This window comes from Prionailurus bengalensis, chromosome E2 (assembly GCF_016509475.1).
Source record: "Prionailurus bengalensis isolate Pbe53 chromosome E2, Fcat_Pben_1.1_paternal_pri, whole genome shotgun sequence".
Classification (NCBI taxonomy): domain Eukaryota; kingdom Metazoa; phylum Chordata; class Mammalia; order Carnivora; family Felidae; genus Prionailurus; species Prionailurus bengalensis.
In genome coordinates this window covers 20,009,228-20,027,244 of record NC_057352.1, presented here as the reverse complement: position 1 = coordinate 20,027,244, position 18,017 = coordinate 20,009,228, and the positions used below count along the sequence as shown (strand labels likewise).

Below are 18,017 nucleotides of genomic sequence, written 5' to 3'. Positions count from 1 at the left end.
CACACTCACAGAGGGCGGCCCCAGGGGAAGGCACAACGCAAGAGCAGAGGGGGCGGGGGAGGTGCGGGCGCTTGTGCTGCGCCACCAGAGCACCGTCTTTTCTAACAAAACCGTAGAATAAACATGAACGCGGCCGGCTGGGCCCGTGAGGAGTGGTGCCGGAGCTGGGAGAAGCCAGCCTTCACGGCCGGGGTCTTGCCCAAGGGCAGTGGCTGCCATCGCATTCCGCTCGGAGAAGCAGGGAGCAGGAGAAGACCTTGGAGCGCGGCAGCCCCAGAGGCCCGGGAGGAGCCTGCGATGTTCCACGGTGACAACGTGGAAGCCCAGACCCCCTGGCCTGCCACCACCAGCAGCCATCAGCGGCCTGGCTTGCAGACGCCTGCATCTCTCCTGGACCCAAGTACCACGTGTGGGGTCCCACATCGGCGAGGGCTGCGGGAGAACAGCAGTAGAGTGGGGCAGAGCTGCCCCAGCCCCTCTGACCGGCCACCCCGACCCCACACCCTCCTCTGGGGCGGCCGCAAGTGGAGGCAGCCGGGGTGAGGACGGCAGCCTGGCCTTCGACGACCACTGGAGGAAGCCGGAAGGCTCGCACTGACTGCACGCACCATCTAGCCTGCACACCAGAGACCGAGGGGAGCCGCGACGCAGGCCACAGCCGGTCTGGCCCGGGGCTGGGGGCCTTGGGCGACTTGTGTGGGACACGAGCCTGGCTTCACAGAGAACCCAGCACCCAGAGCCTGTTGTTGGGGCCTCTAAGTAGAAAATCCCTCTCTGTGGTTTCATCAAAAACTACCTCCAGGTTTCAAGAGCAGACATGCCTGCTGGCAGATAGGGAAACGGGCTTTCTGAGTTCCTGGATTCAACCCTTCATGACATCTACAGAATTCTGAGTTAGGAGGGGAAAACTCCCAGCCCAGAATAATTGCTCCCACAGGGAGCATCTTTCTGCACCAGCATGTAATAGGCCTGGATGAGAATTTTCTAAAGACCGGCACCAAACCTCACCATATGATCACAACTGTCTGCCTACTCTGGGCGCGACACCCGGACAAAGGCTCCTACTGGACAGCTCTGCGCTGACGCTCCTGGGACTTGGGAGCCCTGCTCTCTGGTGGTCAGAACTGAACAGGACTACTCCCCCTCCCCGATGGACACGGGTCCACAGGCCGCATCCCCACCCCTCCTGCCTGCCACTGGGCTCCTTCAAGGGGTGCAGGGAAAGAAAGGCTCTTCCGGGGTGGGGGTGAGGGCTGGGGGCACCTGGCAGGTAACCTGTAAAAGACTGAAGCCAACCAGAAATTTACACACGAAACATGAGAAACAGTCTTTTTTTCCCCCTACAGCTCTCCCATTTTTCTTAAAATACATGACCCTTTGGCTCTTATTTTTCCTGCTTTTGATAGAGACGTTGGTATGAGAAATCTTTCTTGACTCTGAAAGCAGCTGCGGCCTCAGAGTGATGAAAAGGGTGATGGAAGAGGGCCGCCTGGCGCTGGGGGGAGTGGGGAGTGACAGGGTGGGGTGGGGTCTGTGGTGGGTGCCTGTAGCTACTCAGTGCCCACTGGGTTGCTACTCCTTGGGAACTTCAGCCCAAGGTTACCATCCATTTCAATTTCTAGGAAAAGCCAGAAAAGTCTCCTGAGTTTTCATTATTGAGGCTAAACAACCAGAACAAACCCAAAAACCCCACTGTGTGAGCCCAAGGAAAGCTGCCTATGTCCTAGAGTCTAGCCCAGAGGCTACCAGTTTACAAACTCTGGCCTTTGTCTTGCTAGAAAATTCCTCCTTGGGAGTGAGAAGTGGGGACACCCAGGGTCTTCCCACCAGGACCCTAACCTGACAGAAGCTTCTGGAAGCCCACGGGAGCTACAGGCAAGTCTCACATGGGCCCCAGAGGGGAAGGCAGGCCAGCTAATGGGGTGTGGCCAAAGCCAACTCAGCCAACTCAATGATCCGCTACAGAGAAGAAGAGGTCTCCTGCGGCCACCAAGAGAAGGCTCAGCATTGCTACAGCCAGACCAAAGTCGTGGTAGCCAAGTCATAAACAAGGATAATTAGTGAGCAGTAGAGCTGGTGTATGCCGGTTACCATAAGTGAATGGGAAGAGAAGGAGAACTTTCTACTGGTGCAGAAGTGGGAATCATGACAGAAAAGATAAGGGCCAGAGGAGGCATCCAGGGGACCCCATGCAGAGCAGGAATTTAAAAGGAAGATCCTGAAGTGAGGAAAGGTTTCATTGTTCAGATTAAAGAACCAGATCTTGGGGCGCCTGGGTGGCTCAGTTGGTTAAGCATCGCACTCTTGATTTCGGCTCAGGTCATGATCCTAGGGTCGTGGGATTGAGCTCCATGTCGGGCACCGTGCTCAGCATGGAGCCTGCTTGGGTTTCTTTCTTTCTTCTCTGCCCCCATCCCTCATGTTTTCTCTCTCTCAAAATAAATGAACATTAAAAAAAAAAAAAAAAAAAAAAAAGAAAAAGAACCAGATCCTAGGCTCACAGGGACAACTCTAATCCTGTCTGCATGGCTTCTGGCCCCTAAACAGGTCACCACATTAGCTTCTGTAACTGAGAAGGAAGCCACAGAGAAACTGGGGAGTGACGTCTGTCAGAGTGACATGATAAATGATAGTATCCCAGGTCTCGGATAACGTGACCCAAGAGGATAAATGCCCCTGGGGAGTGACCACGGAGATAACAGGAAACACACAGGCGTGATATTCCCACTTGAGTGTGCAAACAGCCACCACTGCTGGCCTGTCCTGCATGGACAGACCAGCCTCGCTTGTGGCCAAGCTGCTCCTAACTCCACAGGGCTGTTGCTGACATCACAGGACCTATCACCTAGATCACAGTCAACCTGCTGTGTCCTCTACCCCATCTGGTCTGTGTGTGACGTATGATGCTCTACCCGCCACTGGCCTAAGTCAGAACACACCTGATCTATGTCTCGACACTTGAACCGTGTGGCCCTCCGTACCCCCCAAGACCCTTGCTGACCACTGGCTGCAGAACTGTATGCTAATGCAAAGAACTCACACCTCTTCTCAAGGGGACGCCTTTGCCTGGGCCTTCAGGCCAGCTGGCAAGGCCGGTGGGATTCTGACACCCTAAGTACGGCTGGAGCCCAGACCAGCACCAAGAAACAGCACCAATCCTTGGGAAATCCCGTCACCCTCAGAATAAAGAAAGACTCCTATAAGCATCAAGGCAAGAAAATTACAAAGTTCCCTAGAAAGGAGAAAGAAGATGATTTGCCTAAGATCTCTGGCAACAATGGAGGGTATGGTTTCATGGAATGAAGATTCAATACCCAGTGAAACCATCCTTCACAGAGGAGGCAGCAGAAAAACTCTCCGATGTGCAAGGTCAAAGCGAAAGCATTCAAGGAAAGGAAAACCATGGTACAAAACAGGGGTCCACACTGGATTCAGTGAGACAGTGCTAATTCTGAACTGTTAGAAACATGATTATAAAACAACACAAATGTTGACAATAACTGCTGGAAAGAGAAGTCAGATCGTAAAAAACTGGAAGGCAGAGGTGGTGGGGGAGGATGAAGAGTAAAACCATGCTGAATGTCTCATGTTTCAAAGTGAAGAATCGATATTTTTCACAGAGGTAGAGACTATAGAGAAACACAGGGCCTTTCTTCTTAATTTAAAAGTAACTCTACACCAAAGGTGGAATGTGTAGAACAAAGAAAACTTCAGCAACTTTCCAGGATGACAAAAAAATTTAAAATCCTGAAAGGCGGTACAGAGCCAGAAAGCACCAAAGCGCATGAGAGAGGAAACCTTCTGGTCATCAAGACGGATGCAAATGGCTCTCCTAACACCTAGGGGCCCTCCATCTGGAACACAAAAACTGCAGCTGAGAAAGTTAAAAGCAAGAGTAAGCAAAGATACACCAGGAAAATGCAAACACACACACACACACACACACACACACACACACACACACACACTTATCGAAACCAGTATCAGATAAAGTCAAATTCAAGACAAAAAAGATTAATTAGGTCAACAGGGGTTCCTCGAAGCTGTACAAAGGTAAAATACACAATAAAAAACATAACGACCATGGGAATGAATAAAACACAAAAATCTGTTAAGAACCACAGAGGAATTCATAAAACCACCTCTCTTAATCCTAGAGAAAATGCACAAGATTAAGGGACGAGGCAGAAAACTGGAATAAGATGAGAAACCGTACATCAAAGCATGCACTCTAAAAATAAAAAATTAACATTTTCCAATAAATGTTTAATGTTTGATTTTATCCCACAAAATACTGACAAAAATAATTTTAAATAGGTCACAAAGAAAAATCTCAAAATTAAGAAAAATAAAATTTACATAGACTACACTTTTTTTTTCTTAATTTTTTTTAACATTTATTTGTCTTCAAGAGATGGAAAGAGACAGAGTGTGAGTGGGGGAGGGGCAGAGAGAGAAGGAGACATCGAATCCGAAGCAGGCTCCAGGCTCTGAGCTGTCAGTGCAGAGCCCAATATGGGGCTCGAACCCACTAACCGTGAGATCATGACCTGCGCTTAAGTCGGATGCTTAACCGACTGAGCCACCCAGGTGCCCCTACATTTTCTAACTCCAGTGGAAACCAGTAACCAAAAGTTAACCAAGAAAATTAACCAACCACATCTATCTGGAAACGAGAAGAAATGCTCTTAGTCCATTTCTTAGGTCAAAAATCAAATCAGCTAAAACTTCATAGGATATGGTAAAGGCAGCATCAAAAATATATGAGCCAAAATTCATTTATTACTCAACAAGAAGAAGATTGGGAAAAAATGAAGTTTCAACTGAAGAAGTTTAAAGACAGATGTTCATAACGAGGTCAGGAAGGGAGGAGAAAGGAACAAGCATAAAACTGGGGATCTAGGAGGCAGATCAGCAGTGGAGCTGATAATTACATCTGGAAGCTGATTGTATGAAGATACCATCAAAGTGGCCACACAAAGCTTCCCCACACAGAAAGAGCAGACAGTCAGGAACAGGAAAGGAAACGTAACTAACAGACACAGAGCAGGTTTTCACATTTAACATAATAAAATAACCCGGTTCTAATAAGTTCAAAATTCTTGATGAGAATAAAAACGTTCCAAGAACTAGTTTAATATTACACGTCAACTATACTTCAGTTTAGAAAAATAGATAAGGGGCGCCTGGGCAGCTCAGTCGGTTAAACGTCCGACTTCAGCTCAGGTCACAATCTCGCAGTTTGTGGGTTCGAGCCCTGCATCGGGCTCTGTGCTGACAGCTCGGAGCCTGGAACCTGCTTAGGATTCTGTCTCTCTCTCTCTCTCTCTCTCTCTCTCTCTCTCTCTCTGCCCCTCCCCGACTCATGCTCTGTCTCTCTTGCTCTCAAAAATAAATTTAAAAAAAAAATTAAAAATAAATAAATAAAAAGATGGGGCCGCCAGGGTGGCTCAGTCAGTTAAGCATCTGACTTCAGCTCAGGTCATGATCTCACAGTTCGTGGGTCAAGCCCCACATTGGACTCTGCTGTCAGCACAGAGCTCACTTCAGATTCTCTGTCCCCCTCTCTCTGCCCCTTCCTCATTCATTCTTTCTTAAAATAAATTTGAAAGAAAGAAACAAAGAAACAAAGAAACAAAGAAACAAAGAAAATGATAAAAAAGAAAAACACCCTTCCAGGAAAATGTACTATACTAACTCTAAGAGGAATAAAAGATAAAGTCAGACTGAAACAATGCCTTAGGAAAACCTGAAAAAGTTGTCCAAGAAATCCTCCCCCCAAGAAAAATAAGTTCTGATTTCTTTAAACGTTCAAGGAATAGACATGCCTCTTTGCCTTCTTTTTCTTTAATTTTAATTTTAATTCCAATACAGACAGCATACAATATTATATGAGTTTCAGGCGTACAATAAAGTGATCCAACAGTCCTATACATGCCTCAGTCCTCGTCACCACAAGCGTACTCCTTAATCCCCATCATCTATTTCATCCCCCTCTGGAACCATCAGTTTCTTCTCTATAGTTAAGAGTCTCCTGGGGCGCCTGGGTGGCTCAGTCGGTTGAGCAGCCGACTTCGGCTCAGGTCACTATCTCGCACTCTGTGAGTTCGAGCCCCGCGTCGGGCTCTGTGCTGACAGCTCGGAGCCTGGAGCCTGTTTCGGATTCTGTGTCTCCCCCTCTCTGACCCTCCCCCGTTCATGCTCTGTCTCTCTCTGTCTCAAAAATAAATAAGCATTAAAAAAAAAAAAAAAAAAAAAAAAAAAAAAAAAGTCTCTTGGTTTCTCTCTCTCTCTCTCTCTCTCTCTCTCTCTCTCTCTTCCCTTTGTTTGCTTGCTTTGCTTCTTAAATTCCACAGGGGTGAAATCATATGGTATTTGTCTTTCCCCGACTGACTTATTTCACTTAGCATAATACTCTCCAACTCTATCCATGTTGTTGCAAAGCCCCTCTGCTTTCTAAACTGTTCTAGAAAACAGAAAAATGTGAAGAACTTCCCAAATCACAGTCTCAAAAACCCTGTTCTCAAAATATGGCAAAGGGAGTTAAACAAAAAAAAATGTGTAGCTCGATCCTCTACTTTGAGCCTTTATAGTAAAAGAGTTAACAACAAAACAGTCCTGGTGATGCAAACTAGATGCCAGGCCTGCTCTACATACTGTCCACATAATGATTCACTGGGTCCTCCGAATCATCCTATGAAATGCTGTTATTACCTTGTTCCCAGATGAGGAAACTGAGGCACAATGAGTGGCAGAACTGGTATTCAGATGCGGGGCGCACCAGTCTCCGGAGGCCGTGCTCTAACCACCACTCTTTACTGCCTCCCCACCTCAGTCATGCGGCTTGTTACAGCAGAAATCCGCCGTGACGAAGCAGTGCGTGACACAGACGCCACACTAGCTCCCCACCAGGAGGTCCCCGCAGAAAATCCACCTAAGGTACACCTAGTGCCCGATCCTGGCGTCTCATGCCCCGCTCCGATAAAAGGAACCGCGGCTCCTCGGAGAAATGGCTGATTCTAGGGCTGAAGCGGGGAACACACAAAAGGAGCCTGGAGCATCCTGCCGAGCCAGAAAGTAAGACAGAGCTCAGAAAGCAAACTGACCGGGGGTGGGTGATGTCAGAGGGACACAGGAGCCTAACTGAAAGAGCCCCCAATGCCCAAAGCTAGAATGATTGGAGCAAGAAAATAAATAACACCAGATTCTAACTCAAAGTAGAAAATAATCGGCTATGAGTCCATATAGATAGAAAATAGTCCATAAATGAGTGATTCAGCAAATACATAAGCGGAGAAGAAGAGACAAATCCCTACACAGAAGAATTACAGACAGCATATGTAGACGCTTCCAAACCAAGAGGACAGAGCACAACGCGGTACGGGAGGGGGGAAAGAGAAGCTTATGGTGGAGAAACTTGACAAACGCTGCCTGTTAGGTGAGGGAGGTCAACACCAGGGATAAGTGAGGTTGACAGCACGGAGCCCTGATACGACACGATGCCAAGAGGCACTCTGCTTCTGTGGTCTTCCTCCCAGTGACCCATGACCCCAGTGTAACCCTGAGAAAGACATCAGAAAAACGAAAACTGAAGGATCTTGTACAAAGTATCTGACCAGCATGCCTCAAAACTGTCAAGGTCATCAAAAGTAAGGGCGTCTGGGAAACTGTCACAGCCAAGAGGAGCCTAAGGAGACCGGACAACCAAAGGCAGTGGGTGTCCTGGGTGGGATCCTGGAACAGGAAAGGAATATCAGGTAAAAGGTAAGGAAAACGGAATAAAGTGTGGACTTCAGATAGTAATAATGTGTCAACGTTGTCCACGAGCTGGACGAATGTGCCAATCATGTTAACGACAGGGGGAAATGGGTATGGGGTATGCCTGAACTAGCTAATATACTTGTAACTTTTCTGTGATCCAAAACTATCATAAAATTCAAAGTTTATCAATTCCTCGAAACACATATACACAAAAAGGCCAAGGGAGATGCCAAAAAGGCATCTGACAAAATTCAACATCTTTTCCTGATAAAATCTTCTCATAAGTCAGGAAGAAAATACTACTTCCTTAAGCTGATGATATCTATTTATGAGAAGTCAACGGTCAGAATCGGGTTCAATGGTGAAATACTACAGGAAAATCCATACAGATGCCTGCGGGCACCGCTGTTACTTACCAGGATTCTCAGGGGGCAATTTCCCCGGCATTTGAAGAGTAAATGCCTATTTCTATTGGCTTTGTCCCCAAAAGCTCTAACTAGGGCTGCATCAACCAGGCTGCTTATTTGCAGGAAGCCTTTCTCTCTGGTTCTTTGTCCACATTTTCCGGCCGAATATCAGACCTGTTTGCACCCTAAATGCACCCATTTTCCAGTTACTCTTGTGGGCAAAACGCACTACCTTGCTTTAAGCCTCAGAGGCCCACAGCCCCTCCACCACCAAGGTCCCAGCTACACTTTCAGACATGGGGTCTGCTGAACCTCACAGAGAGAGCTACTCCCCTCCCTCATGTCTGGTCGTGCGGACACAGAAGGCTGGTGGGCACGCGGGACCTGCCCTGCCCAGTACGGGATGGCCCAGGATGAGGCAAAGCCTGTTCTGAACACTGAGGAATTGTCTCCCCAAGGTGGGCCTGCCTCTTAGAAAGGGCTCGCTCAGCTCATTGAGGTACAGCCAGCTGGGTGCAGTTTCGTGGGCTGCCTTCCTGAAGGGTGTACCAAACAGATGGGGGTTTCCTGACCCCTCTCGTGGTAGGCCGAGTGTGGCCTGCCTCCAACAGCCAAGGAAGTGCTGGCAGGAAACCTGCATCAGCCTCACAACACAAGGCAAAGAACGGGTTCCGCCACACCCAGACCTGGGGTCTCAGCAGGCCCTTTATGAGCCAGCCGTGCCGTGGCTTCGTCCCTCAAGGTGGCCAGTGGAGAGAGGATGTGCCTGCCATGGAGGGGACAGGACATGCCCACGACAGTGACCAGGCCCACAGAGAAGGCCTGTCACATCCGTTCTCACCCAGGGGGGCTCAGGGTCAGAGGCTGACTGGACCCACACCTGCCCCAAAGGCCCCGAGCAAAACTCTAGCACCTTCATGGAGGAAAGTAAACTGCGGGTGGCCTTACTGACACCCAGGCTTGCCTAGAGGGAGACCACATTAGATGGTCCACTCCCAGGGGACTGAAAGCTATACATCTCCACAGCCTCCAAGGAGGAGGAGAATACGGGCTTCCTGGTAACATCCATCACCAGTGAAACCTGGATCCTCTGCACGACCCATAAGGGGCACGGCCAGAGCCATACAGGGCCATGTCTGACCACCACATCCAGCACGGAGAGCCCCCGGCAAGACCCAGAGCCAGAGTGGGGCACGCGGGTCCAGGCACCTGAGAGATGGTCCTTCGGGGATTACAGTGCACCGGGAGGGCTGGACAAAGAGGGAGCTAATCTGAGAAAGCCCGGCGGTCTCAGGACACCTGGAAATGCAGCCCCTGCAGATATAACAGAGAAGCCGGGGAGTCTGTGGGTCCTGTGGGGGAGCTGGGAGTGAGGGATGAGCTGGGGGGTCACCTGTGCCTGGTGAGGCCTAGGGCTCGGGTCAGGGGGCAGGACAGGGAAAAGCAGCTTGTCTGCGCCAGCTGCCTGTGTTTCTACAGCCATAATCGCCGCGAGTTAGTAGACTTGTGGTTGTGGCGTTTTCCTGAAAACTCTCCCATCTTCCAATTATCCTCACTGCAGTTAAGCGTTCTAGTCCTCAAAAAAAGAAAAAAAAAAACGGACTTATTGTACAACAACACAGCAAGGGTTCTGCAACCTGCTCCCTGGGGTGGGTGAACTGAAAGACCCAGCACCGCACAGCTTACGTGGAGAGAGAGAGAGAGAGAGAGAGAGAGAGAGAGAGTGTGTGTGTGTGTGTGTGTGTGTGGTGTATATGTGGGTGCAGGTGTGAGTGTACATGGTGTGTGAGCAGTGTGGTGTACAAGGTGGTGCACGATGTGGGGGGGGTGTGTGCACAGTACTTTGTAACTGTGTGTGTGATACGTGCGTCTGTGTGGTGTGAGTGATGGGGCGTGTAGTGTGCGTATGTGTGGCATATGTATGCGTGGTATAGGTGGATGGTGTGGGGGGTGTATAGGTCTGTGGGGAGTGTGTGTGGTGTCAGTGGGTGATGTCTGTGTGCGTGCACACACGGGCGCACAGCGTCAGGGGAGGAGACCCTTCCGCTTGGCCCCCATCTCCCATGCCCGGTCTGCACTCAGAGGGCACACCAAGCGCACAGAATCGTGACTCGCTCGGTCCTGCCGGAGGGCAGGGGAGGTAAGACGACCTCAGAGTGGCCAGCACAGCGGAGCGAGTTCTTTAGCAACCAAGGAGGCTACTGGTGTGGGCTGCTGTGGGGACACAACAGCAGGGGAAAACCCAGGCCTTGTCAAGAGTCCCCAGGCAGGGTCGGGGGCGTCTGCCAAGAAGGACCCCAACCCGGGGAGGAGGACGGACAGCCACGCAGTCCCCCAGCACACCTCACAGACCTTCTGCCTTTAAATCCCTCCCACGACCCCCACGGAAGTGGTCACGGGAGAGCCCCAAATGCCCCATTCACAGCCTGGAGAGAAAGCATAATTTCAATTAAGGTCCCAGGCTGTCCAAAACATCGTTATTAATCTCCTTGTGGCAAACGTGAGCCGGGACCTGCTTACGCAGCCAATTGAGCCTGCTCTAAATTAGCGTTTGCAGGTAACTGGTTCTGCCGCCAGCCCCACACCAGCCGGCTACAAGCTGGTTACGCCTCTTAACGTGAAATAATATGAGGCGGTAAAATGGACAGCCTGGTTGGGCCTGCACTCAGGTGCCCTTGGCGCCCGATTTACCCACACATTAACGTCTTCTCGCTTTAACACAATTTACTATACCTCAACTGCAGAAAATGATGTTCGTTCCCTCTGAAAACCCTACTCACAGGCACAGCCCAGAGGAGAGGGGGATCCTAATAAACGCCATCAGCTCACTTTTCCTTTTAACATGCCCTCAAGATTTTATAACAAACCTTTGATTATAAAACAGACAAACAAAGATGAGGACCGGGTTTCCAGGCCAGCATCTCTTTGGCCTGAGTCTGGGCACCACTGCCCTGATGGTCTGCCCTCTTCTGAGAAAATCAGCCCGTCTCAACCCCCCATCCCCTGGGCAGGCTCCCACCCTGCCCCCAAGTCCTGACACACAGGAGTCCTTGCTCGTCTTGCCCTGTGTCCCTCTGTGGGGCTGGTCAGGCTCCTGGCACAATGTCCAGCAGGTTCCAGGGATGCTGTTTTGGGCCCGTGGGTCAGCAGCCTGCACAGGAACCTGGGCTCCCTGGGCCTTCCCGGGCATCGGTCCATCCTGGCATTAAAAGGGCCACACCCCATGGGGAAACAATACCTGCTTTAGAGAGGATTTTATACTCCCCACCTAGTTAAGAAAAGAATTCTCAAAGTTCATGGTGGCATAGAGGACAGCAAAAAATAGCTCAGGACATTTTCTTCTCTCTCGCATCCATCCATCCAACTCACCCACACATATCTCCTGACACCAACTGTGGGGCAGACACTGGGGATAAAGGAGACAGGACTTCAAGAAGCCTCCAGCCTCCCAAGGACACCAACCACAAAACTGTGTCACAGAGTCACCCGGGCAATGACAGAGAAACGTGCCTGTGGGGAGGAAGCTTGAGGCAGAGAGAAATCAGCCCATCTCACCACAGCACGTGTCCCCAGGGGCTTCAGCTGGCACTGGCCTCCTCAAATCTGGCCTGGGACATCCCAAAGGTTAACAATGACAACCATCTTCCCACTGCCTTCGGGGGTGACACCCTCAGCCCCCAAAGGTCACCCTGCTCACCTGTCCTCCAGGAACAGATTCCGCCTGGTTCTCATCGTCTCTGCCTCAGCTTTTCCCCAGCACAGTCCCAATCCCCCAGTGCTGTGCCCCAGGAACGTCCCTGTTCTCAGCTTCCCATGTGCACCTCCTGCAGCCAGCCGTAGCGTGTGCAAGGCATACAGTAGGTGCACGATAGCATGCACACCTGGTGCATCCAGTCAAGCTGAATTAATGCCACTTGGCATCCTCAGGACAGCTGCTCTGCTGTGAGCTTCAGGCTCATGTTTCTGATCCACAGAGGAGGCGGCCGTGGGGCCAAGGGACTGGAGGGCGGGGGCACTGAGCAGTTTGAAGACGAAGGTATGGTGTCCCCAGAGCTCAGCTTAACCAAGACCCCTTCAAAGAACAGCCAAACTCAACGTGGAGACTCCGGATCTTGATGCAAACAGACCAGCGTGGACTAGGTATTAGTAAGATTAAGGAATTACTGTTAATTTGGTTAGATGTGGTAATGATGTGGTGGTTACATAAAGGGAAAAAAACCCTCATCAGCTGAGACACCTACTGCTGTATGTACAGGTGAAATGACATCATGTCTGGAGTTGGTTTTAACTTTTTTTAATGTCTATTTATATTTGGGGGGGGGGGAGGGGCAGAGAGACAGGGAGACACAGAATCCGAAGCACGCTCCAGGCTCCAATCTGTCAGCACAGAGCCTGACGCGGGGCTCGAACCCACAAACCGTGAGATCATGACCTGAGCCGAAGTGGAACGCTTAACTGAGTGAGCCACCCAGGTGCCCCGTGGGGGTTGGTTTTAAATATAACTATAGCAAAACAAAAGGAAACACAAACTCTGCTGGGGACTTTCAGGCTCATTATATTATTCTTTTCTCTTTTTGCATAGGGTGGTGGATTTCTGAACTTTCTCATGAAAAGAGAAAAAAAAAAACCCTGCACTGCCTTGGGTCGGGGAGCAAGGAGCTGGGGGAAGCATTCCGAGGGCCGCTGGCCAGAGCTCACACACAGGCCCACCTGGGCTGCAGCGGCCTCAGGCTCTGGACAGTGGGTGGGAGGGCAGCTCATGTCCCTCCCAGGAGCCAGCTTTGGAGCTGGACTTCCGGCAGCTTAGGACTCGGGGCTGCCACCGCACAGTAGACGTTAGGGCTCCACCCTGGGGCAAGCTAGTCCTGCTCTAATTTCTGGGTTATTTTTATTTGAGGCATCAGCTATGGGCCGATTCAGCGGGGAACAGATTTGTGGGGGCAGTGCCAATCTGGGGGACCGCTGCCTGGCCCACCTCCCAGGTAGCCCTGTAGAACCCCTCCTGGCCCTGATCCTGGCGGGGGGGCAGGGGCCGCGGGACTACCAGAGCAGATACCGCACTGCAGCAGACCACGTGGAGGCAAAAGCTGGGACAGCTCTGCGTGCCTGTCCCTGTCCTCCTCCAGCGTGACAGAGCTGGGTCCTTGATGAAGCACTTGTTCCGTGCCCCCTCCTGGGACTGCACAGCAACAAGGGCTCTCAAGGCCATGTTAACCTCTCACTACTCGGGGTAAGAGGAGAGAAACACAGAGGCCCTCTGTTCTGGACTTCTTTCAGGGTTAGACTTTGAAAATGATGCTGATCCCCAAGCCACACGAGGTGAACAGAAATGCCCACAGCGTCCACTGCTGATTCTGTCTGCACTTCAGCCTCACCCCACACTGACAAAGCAGGCAGGCCACAAAGGCTGAGAGAGGGACGTGGAGGCACAGCGGGCCCCGAGAGCACCCGGGTGGACTCAGCAAAGTGGGGAAGGGGTGACAGTACCAAACCCGTACAAGGGGCACCCCGCCATGGGGCAGGCAGCATAAAGGTGAAACTCTTTTCTGTATGTATACTTCTGACACCAAATGTGAGTGACAGCGAGCAATCTTCCAATTCTCTGTGGTCACCAAATGGACGTCCTACAATTTAATTCTGACATGAACGGCCAGAGTGAGTACAGACCTTCCAGTCCCACAAGCCTGCCCCCACTCCAGACACCAATCACAAGTCCAGGCCTCTGGTACTTCTGGCTGACTGGCTATAAACTGGGGGTTTCTGTGACCCCCTCCCTTGGGTTTGATAATTTGCTAGAATGGCTCACAGAACCCAGGAAAGTGTTTTACTTACTATCACCACTTTATTAGAAAGGATACGACTCAAGAAGAGCCAAACAGAAGAGGGAGGCACAGAGCAAAGTATGGGGGAAGGGCAAGGAGCTTCCATGCCCCCTCCAGGTCGCCACCCTTCCAGCACCCCCCCCCACGTGTCCACCAACCCCACTGTGTAAGGTTTCTATGCACGTTCCCTTCTGCAGGCACGACTGAGTAAATCACTGGTCAGAAGTCCACCTCCAGCCGCTCTCCCCCTCCCTGGAGTTTGAGGGGGGGCTGCAAGTTCCAACCCCCTAATCTCAGCAGTGGTTCCTCCAGCAACCAGCGCCCACCTTCCACAAGTCACCATATTAGCATAAACTCAGGTGCCCTTGAAAGGGGCTTATTATGAATAATTCAAGAATTCCAAGGGTTCTAGAAGCTCTGTGCCAGGAGATGGGGGCAGAGACCAAATATGTGTTTCTTATTATATCACAGGGGGTGTCCTCTCCCCAGTGGAGCTTCTAGACGGTACTGTCACTGGCGGGAGACCCGGGACTGGGGGCCTCCTGCCCCAGGACCTGGGTGGGAGGAGAGCCACAGGAGCAGTTTGGGTCTGACCCAAGGGCTTCCTCATGCCATGGGCAGCAACCTGCTGACCCCTGGGTCTTGAAGAGGGGCTGAGGCGCTGGCCAGGCCACACCCCTCATGCTGGGCAGCCCCGGGAAGCGCTCCAGTGGGGCGCTATAGCCTAATTGGAGCCCAAGGTCAATGGAGTTCTCCAGAATGCTTTACGAGCCACTTAACCATTCCTCGACCCAGTCATCCAAGCACAGCAGACATAATGGCAGTGTTTACACATAAAAATGGCAAGCTTTCTTTACTAGCGGCTTTCAGAGTCACAATAGCAGCTATTTGGTAAAGTTTCCTGCAAATTGCAGAAACAAAGTCCAAGAGTGGAATGATGGGGCACTAAACCATCCTGAAAAGTAATCAGAGACCATTACCATCAAACACTCCGCCGAGAGCCGGGGAGGTGGCCACAGTCGGAAGACAAATCCTCTGCCCACGATGCCAAAGCCCTGCTCACGATCCCCACTCAATCTGTGCGCGGGGCTGTGGCGCCTCATCTGTTACTTGCTCAGGGAACATAAATTACTGTTTTTTACATTTTAATCTTTACCCAGAGAAACACGGCAGCTTACCTTTCCATCTCATATTCTTTCATTCCCACTTTTACAGCCTTCATTACCTGGAGGATGGATATTAAGCAAAGACATTTGTATTAAGGAGATAAGTAACACTGCCTTATAAATAATGTATAGCACTTTTTCAAAAGAATCTCTTCTTTGAAAAAAAAAAAAGAGTGATATGTGCACACAGTGGTGCAGAAATGTAACAAATTAGAACTTTTTTAAAGCTCCGAAAGCCGCACAGTTTATTTAAACCACTCTGGAGCACTTCCATTTGGAAGCCAGTGGGCATCCAGTACCCAGCTCTACGGCACAGGCAGCGGCAGACCGAGGGCGGCAAAGATTTAATCCAGATGCCTGGTGAATACTTGATGCTCAGAGAGCGACAGTGACCGTCCTAAAAGGTTTCCTTTGTTTAGCCGTCATAGAACGTGCAGAAAATGAAACGCATACAAGAGGCTGTGGCTCACAAACGCACAAAGCCACGACCACCACTAAGCAGGCACCAGGCCACCCGTCACCCTGACCGTCCTGCAAGAAATGCGCCTCCTTACTTGCTCTGGCTCCTCAGGTAAAGTGGGAAGGTTTGGGAAGGAGGACAGTTTTTGGAAAATGGAGGACAGTAATCCATGTGCTTGAATCATGGGTGAGGATGAGAGAGTCTTGAAAAGCAGCTGGAACCTGCCGGAGTGCTGGGAAGGAGAGCCCTGCCCTCTTGGAAGTGGGGGACTTGTGGCTGGGAGATGCCCTGAGGGTGGGTGCCTTAATGTGAGGAAGAGGGGCAGAGCCTCTGTTGTCCCTGCCCCCATGGGGGAAGAGAGAAGAGCCATCACGAGTCTCTGCTGGAAGGGACACCTGCTGCCTGTTCATGGGGCACTTGGGACTAAAGCTCCCCAAGACCACCCATCCCAATGGGGCCCTCCTGCCCTGCTCAGAGCAACACCACTCACCCACCCCAGCTACCAGCACCCCAACGAGCCTGTGCCCAACTTACCTCCCGGTGGGCCTCACTGGAGATTCTGTTGGTGTAACGCAAAACCTCCAGCTCCATGTCCGTTTTAAAGACTCGGCTTCAGAGAGAACAAAGCGGCAGGTCAGTGACTCCCAGCAGGGGCTGGCTGAACGAGCCCCTCCACCACTGCCTCCACCCCACGCACCCCCGCCAGGGAGACCTCGGGGCCCGTCACACCTTGCACAGCCTGGGAAGGACCACAGGGCCGGCTCGCGCCCAGCCAGGCTGCAGATGGACCGCGAAGGCCCAGGACGGATACGCTGCGCTAAGTACTGCCCATCCTGATTTAATGCCAGCCTTGGGCGTGCAGGCTGTTTCCAGTTTCAAGATCTGGAACCCACCGTGGGTGGTGGAAGAGGCCCAGATTCTGTAGCCAGACACGCCCTGCCTCACTGAGACTCAGTTTCCCCATCCATAAGAGGGATAAAATCTACCTGGCAAGGCTCTTAGACCTGAATCAACTGTGCTGACTCCGGGGCTCTGCCCAGTTCGCTGAAGAGGTCTCCCGTTTCCTCCCTACCCCACCCGCCTGACCTCGGGGCAGCCCAGGAATACCCCCTGACTCTGAGCCAGGGGTGGGAGTGGGGAGAGCAGGTGGTGCAGCCACTTCCAGCTGTGAGTGCAGGTAAGAATTGTGGAAACAGCTGGTCTGCAGAGAGGAGACCAGGAAGACACGAGAAGAGAGGGGGTGCTGTGTGGGGCAGGCAGGCACAACCCAGAGACCCTCCTGTCCTTCTGACACTTAGCTGTGCCTCCTGCCACTGGACTCCAGGGGGTCCTGGGGTCCTCATAGTAAATTCATGCTAGTTTTCCCAGATCTGCTTAGGTCTTTTTGTAATCGATCTCATTGCCAAGTAAGACTCAACCAGAGAAGCTACAGAAATACTGGTTGTCTACCCCTCCACTTCGAATAAGCAACTCTAGGCCATGGGCAGTGGTGGCCGCGACCAGTCACTAACAGCCCAGCATCCTCGGTGCATCCCCCATGGCCGGCTTCACCAAAGCTCCCCTCCCTCTCACGAAGGGGACACATTCGAGCAACCTCTGGATCAGCAAAGCCAGAGTGTCTGACGATGGCCCGCCCCTCTGTTCACAGTGTATCTGTCTCTCGTCCGGCCGCCATCTGTGCCCTGAAGCCCGACCCGGGCCAAGGATGGTGCGAAGGTGCCCCCACCTCCATCAGGGGCAGCAAACCTCTGGAGACTGCACAGAAGTAGCCGCAGTCAGCCACTGACTCATGCCGTCTGCATGGTGCCATCCAGCTGGGACAGCCAGCCATCTGCCACGGGGAAGTGACAAAGGTATCCTGGAGCACCGAGACGCCCTCCTAAGACTGTAAGCTTTCTGGGGGATGTGGAAAATACAAACCCCTGAGCCCAGTGAGACTTTTCCCAAATGAACATCCTTTCTTTCTTGAGAAGGAGTCCCTGAAGGCTGACATTTGGCTCTTTATCATCATAAGGTGTCTCTGATTCTCCACCAGGACACTGGGAGCAGCCCACCTGGGGACCAGAGAGCTGCTTCCTGTGCCCTGGAGGTGAGGGCCCAAAGCCAGAGCAGGACTCAGGTGAGCGGCTCAGGCTCCTCAGGCCCAAATCCACTCACAGGATAACCTAGCAGCCTGATGCTTTGCTCCCCACTGCCGCCTGCCGGGTTCTAGCCTGAGCGACTGGTAAGCAAGGAGCGGGCCTCTCTGTTCTCAAATGCGGTGATGACCAAAGTAACAACGCAGGTGGGAACCGGGCCCAGGCTGTGCCCGCCTCCAACCCTCTGACCCTCTGTTGGGCTTAGACCTCTGGTCCAACCTGCCAGCTACCACTCCTGCCAAAATTCCAGACCCCCAGGCCCT

At 51.7% G+C, this 18,017-nt stretch overlaps 1 protein-coding gene across 1 annotated transcript in view; it reads right to left on the bottom strand.

The window, feature by feature from the left end:
- The window catches only part of PEPD (peptidase D), a 112,086-nt gene that overhangs the window by 52,334 nt on the left and 41,735 nt on the right, over positions 1–18,017 (bottom strand). Inside the window, exons 8-9 of the mRNA XM_043599077.1 lie at positions 16,151–16,226; positions 15,169–15,215 (exon numbers count right to left, since the gene is read on the bottom strand). Coding sequence (XP_043455012.1) covers positions 15,169–15,215; positions 16,151–16,226 — 123 coding nt within the window. The remainder of the gene's footprint in view (positions 1–15,168; positions 15,216–16,150; positions 16,227–18,017) is intronic.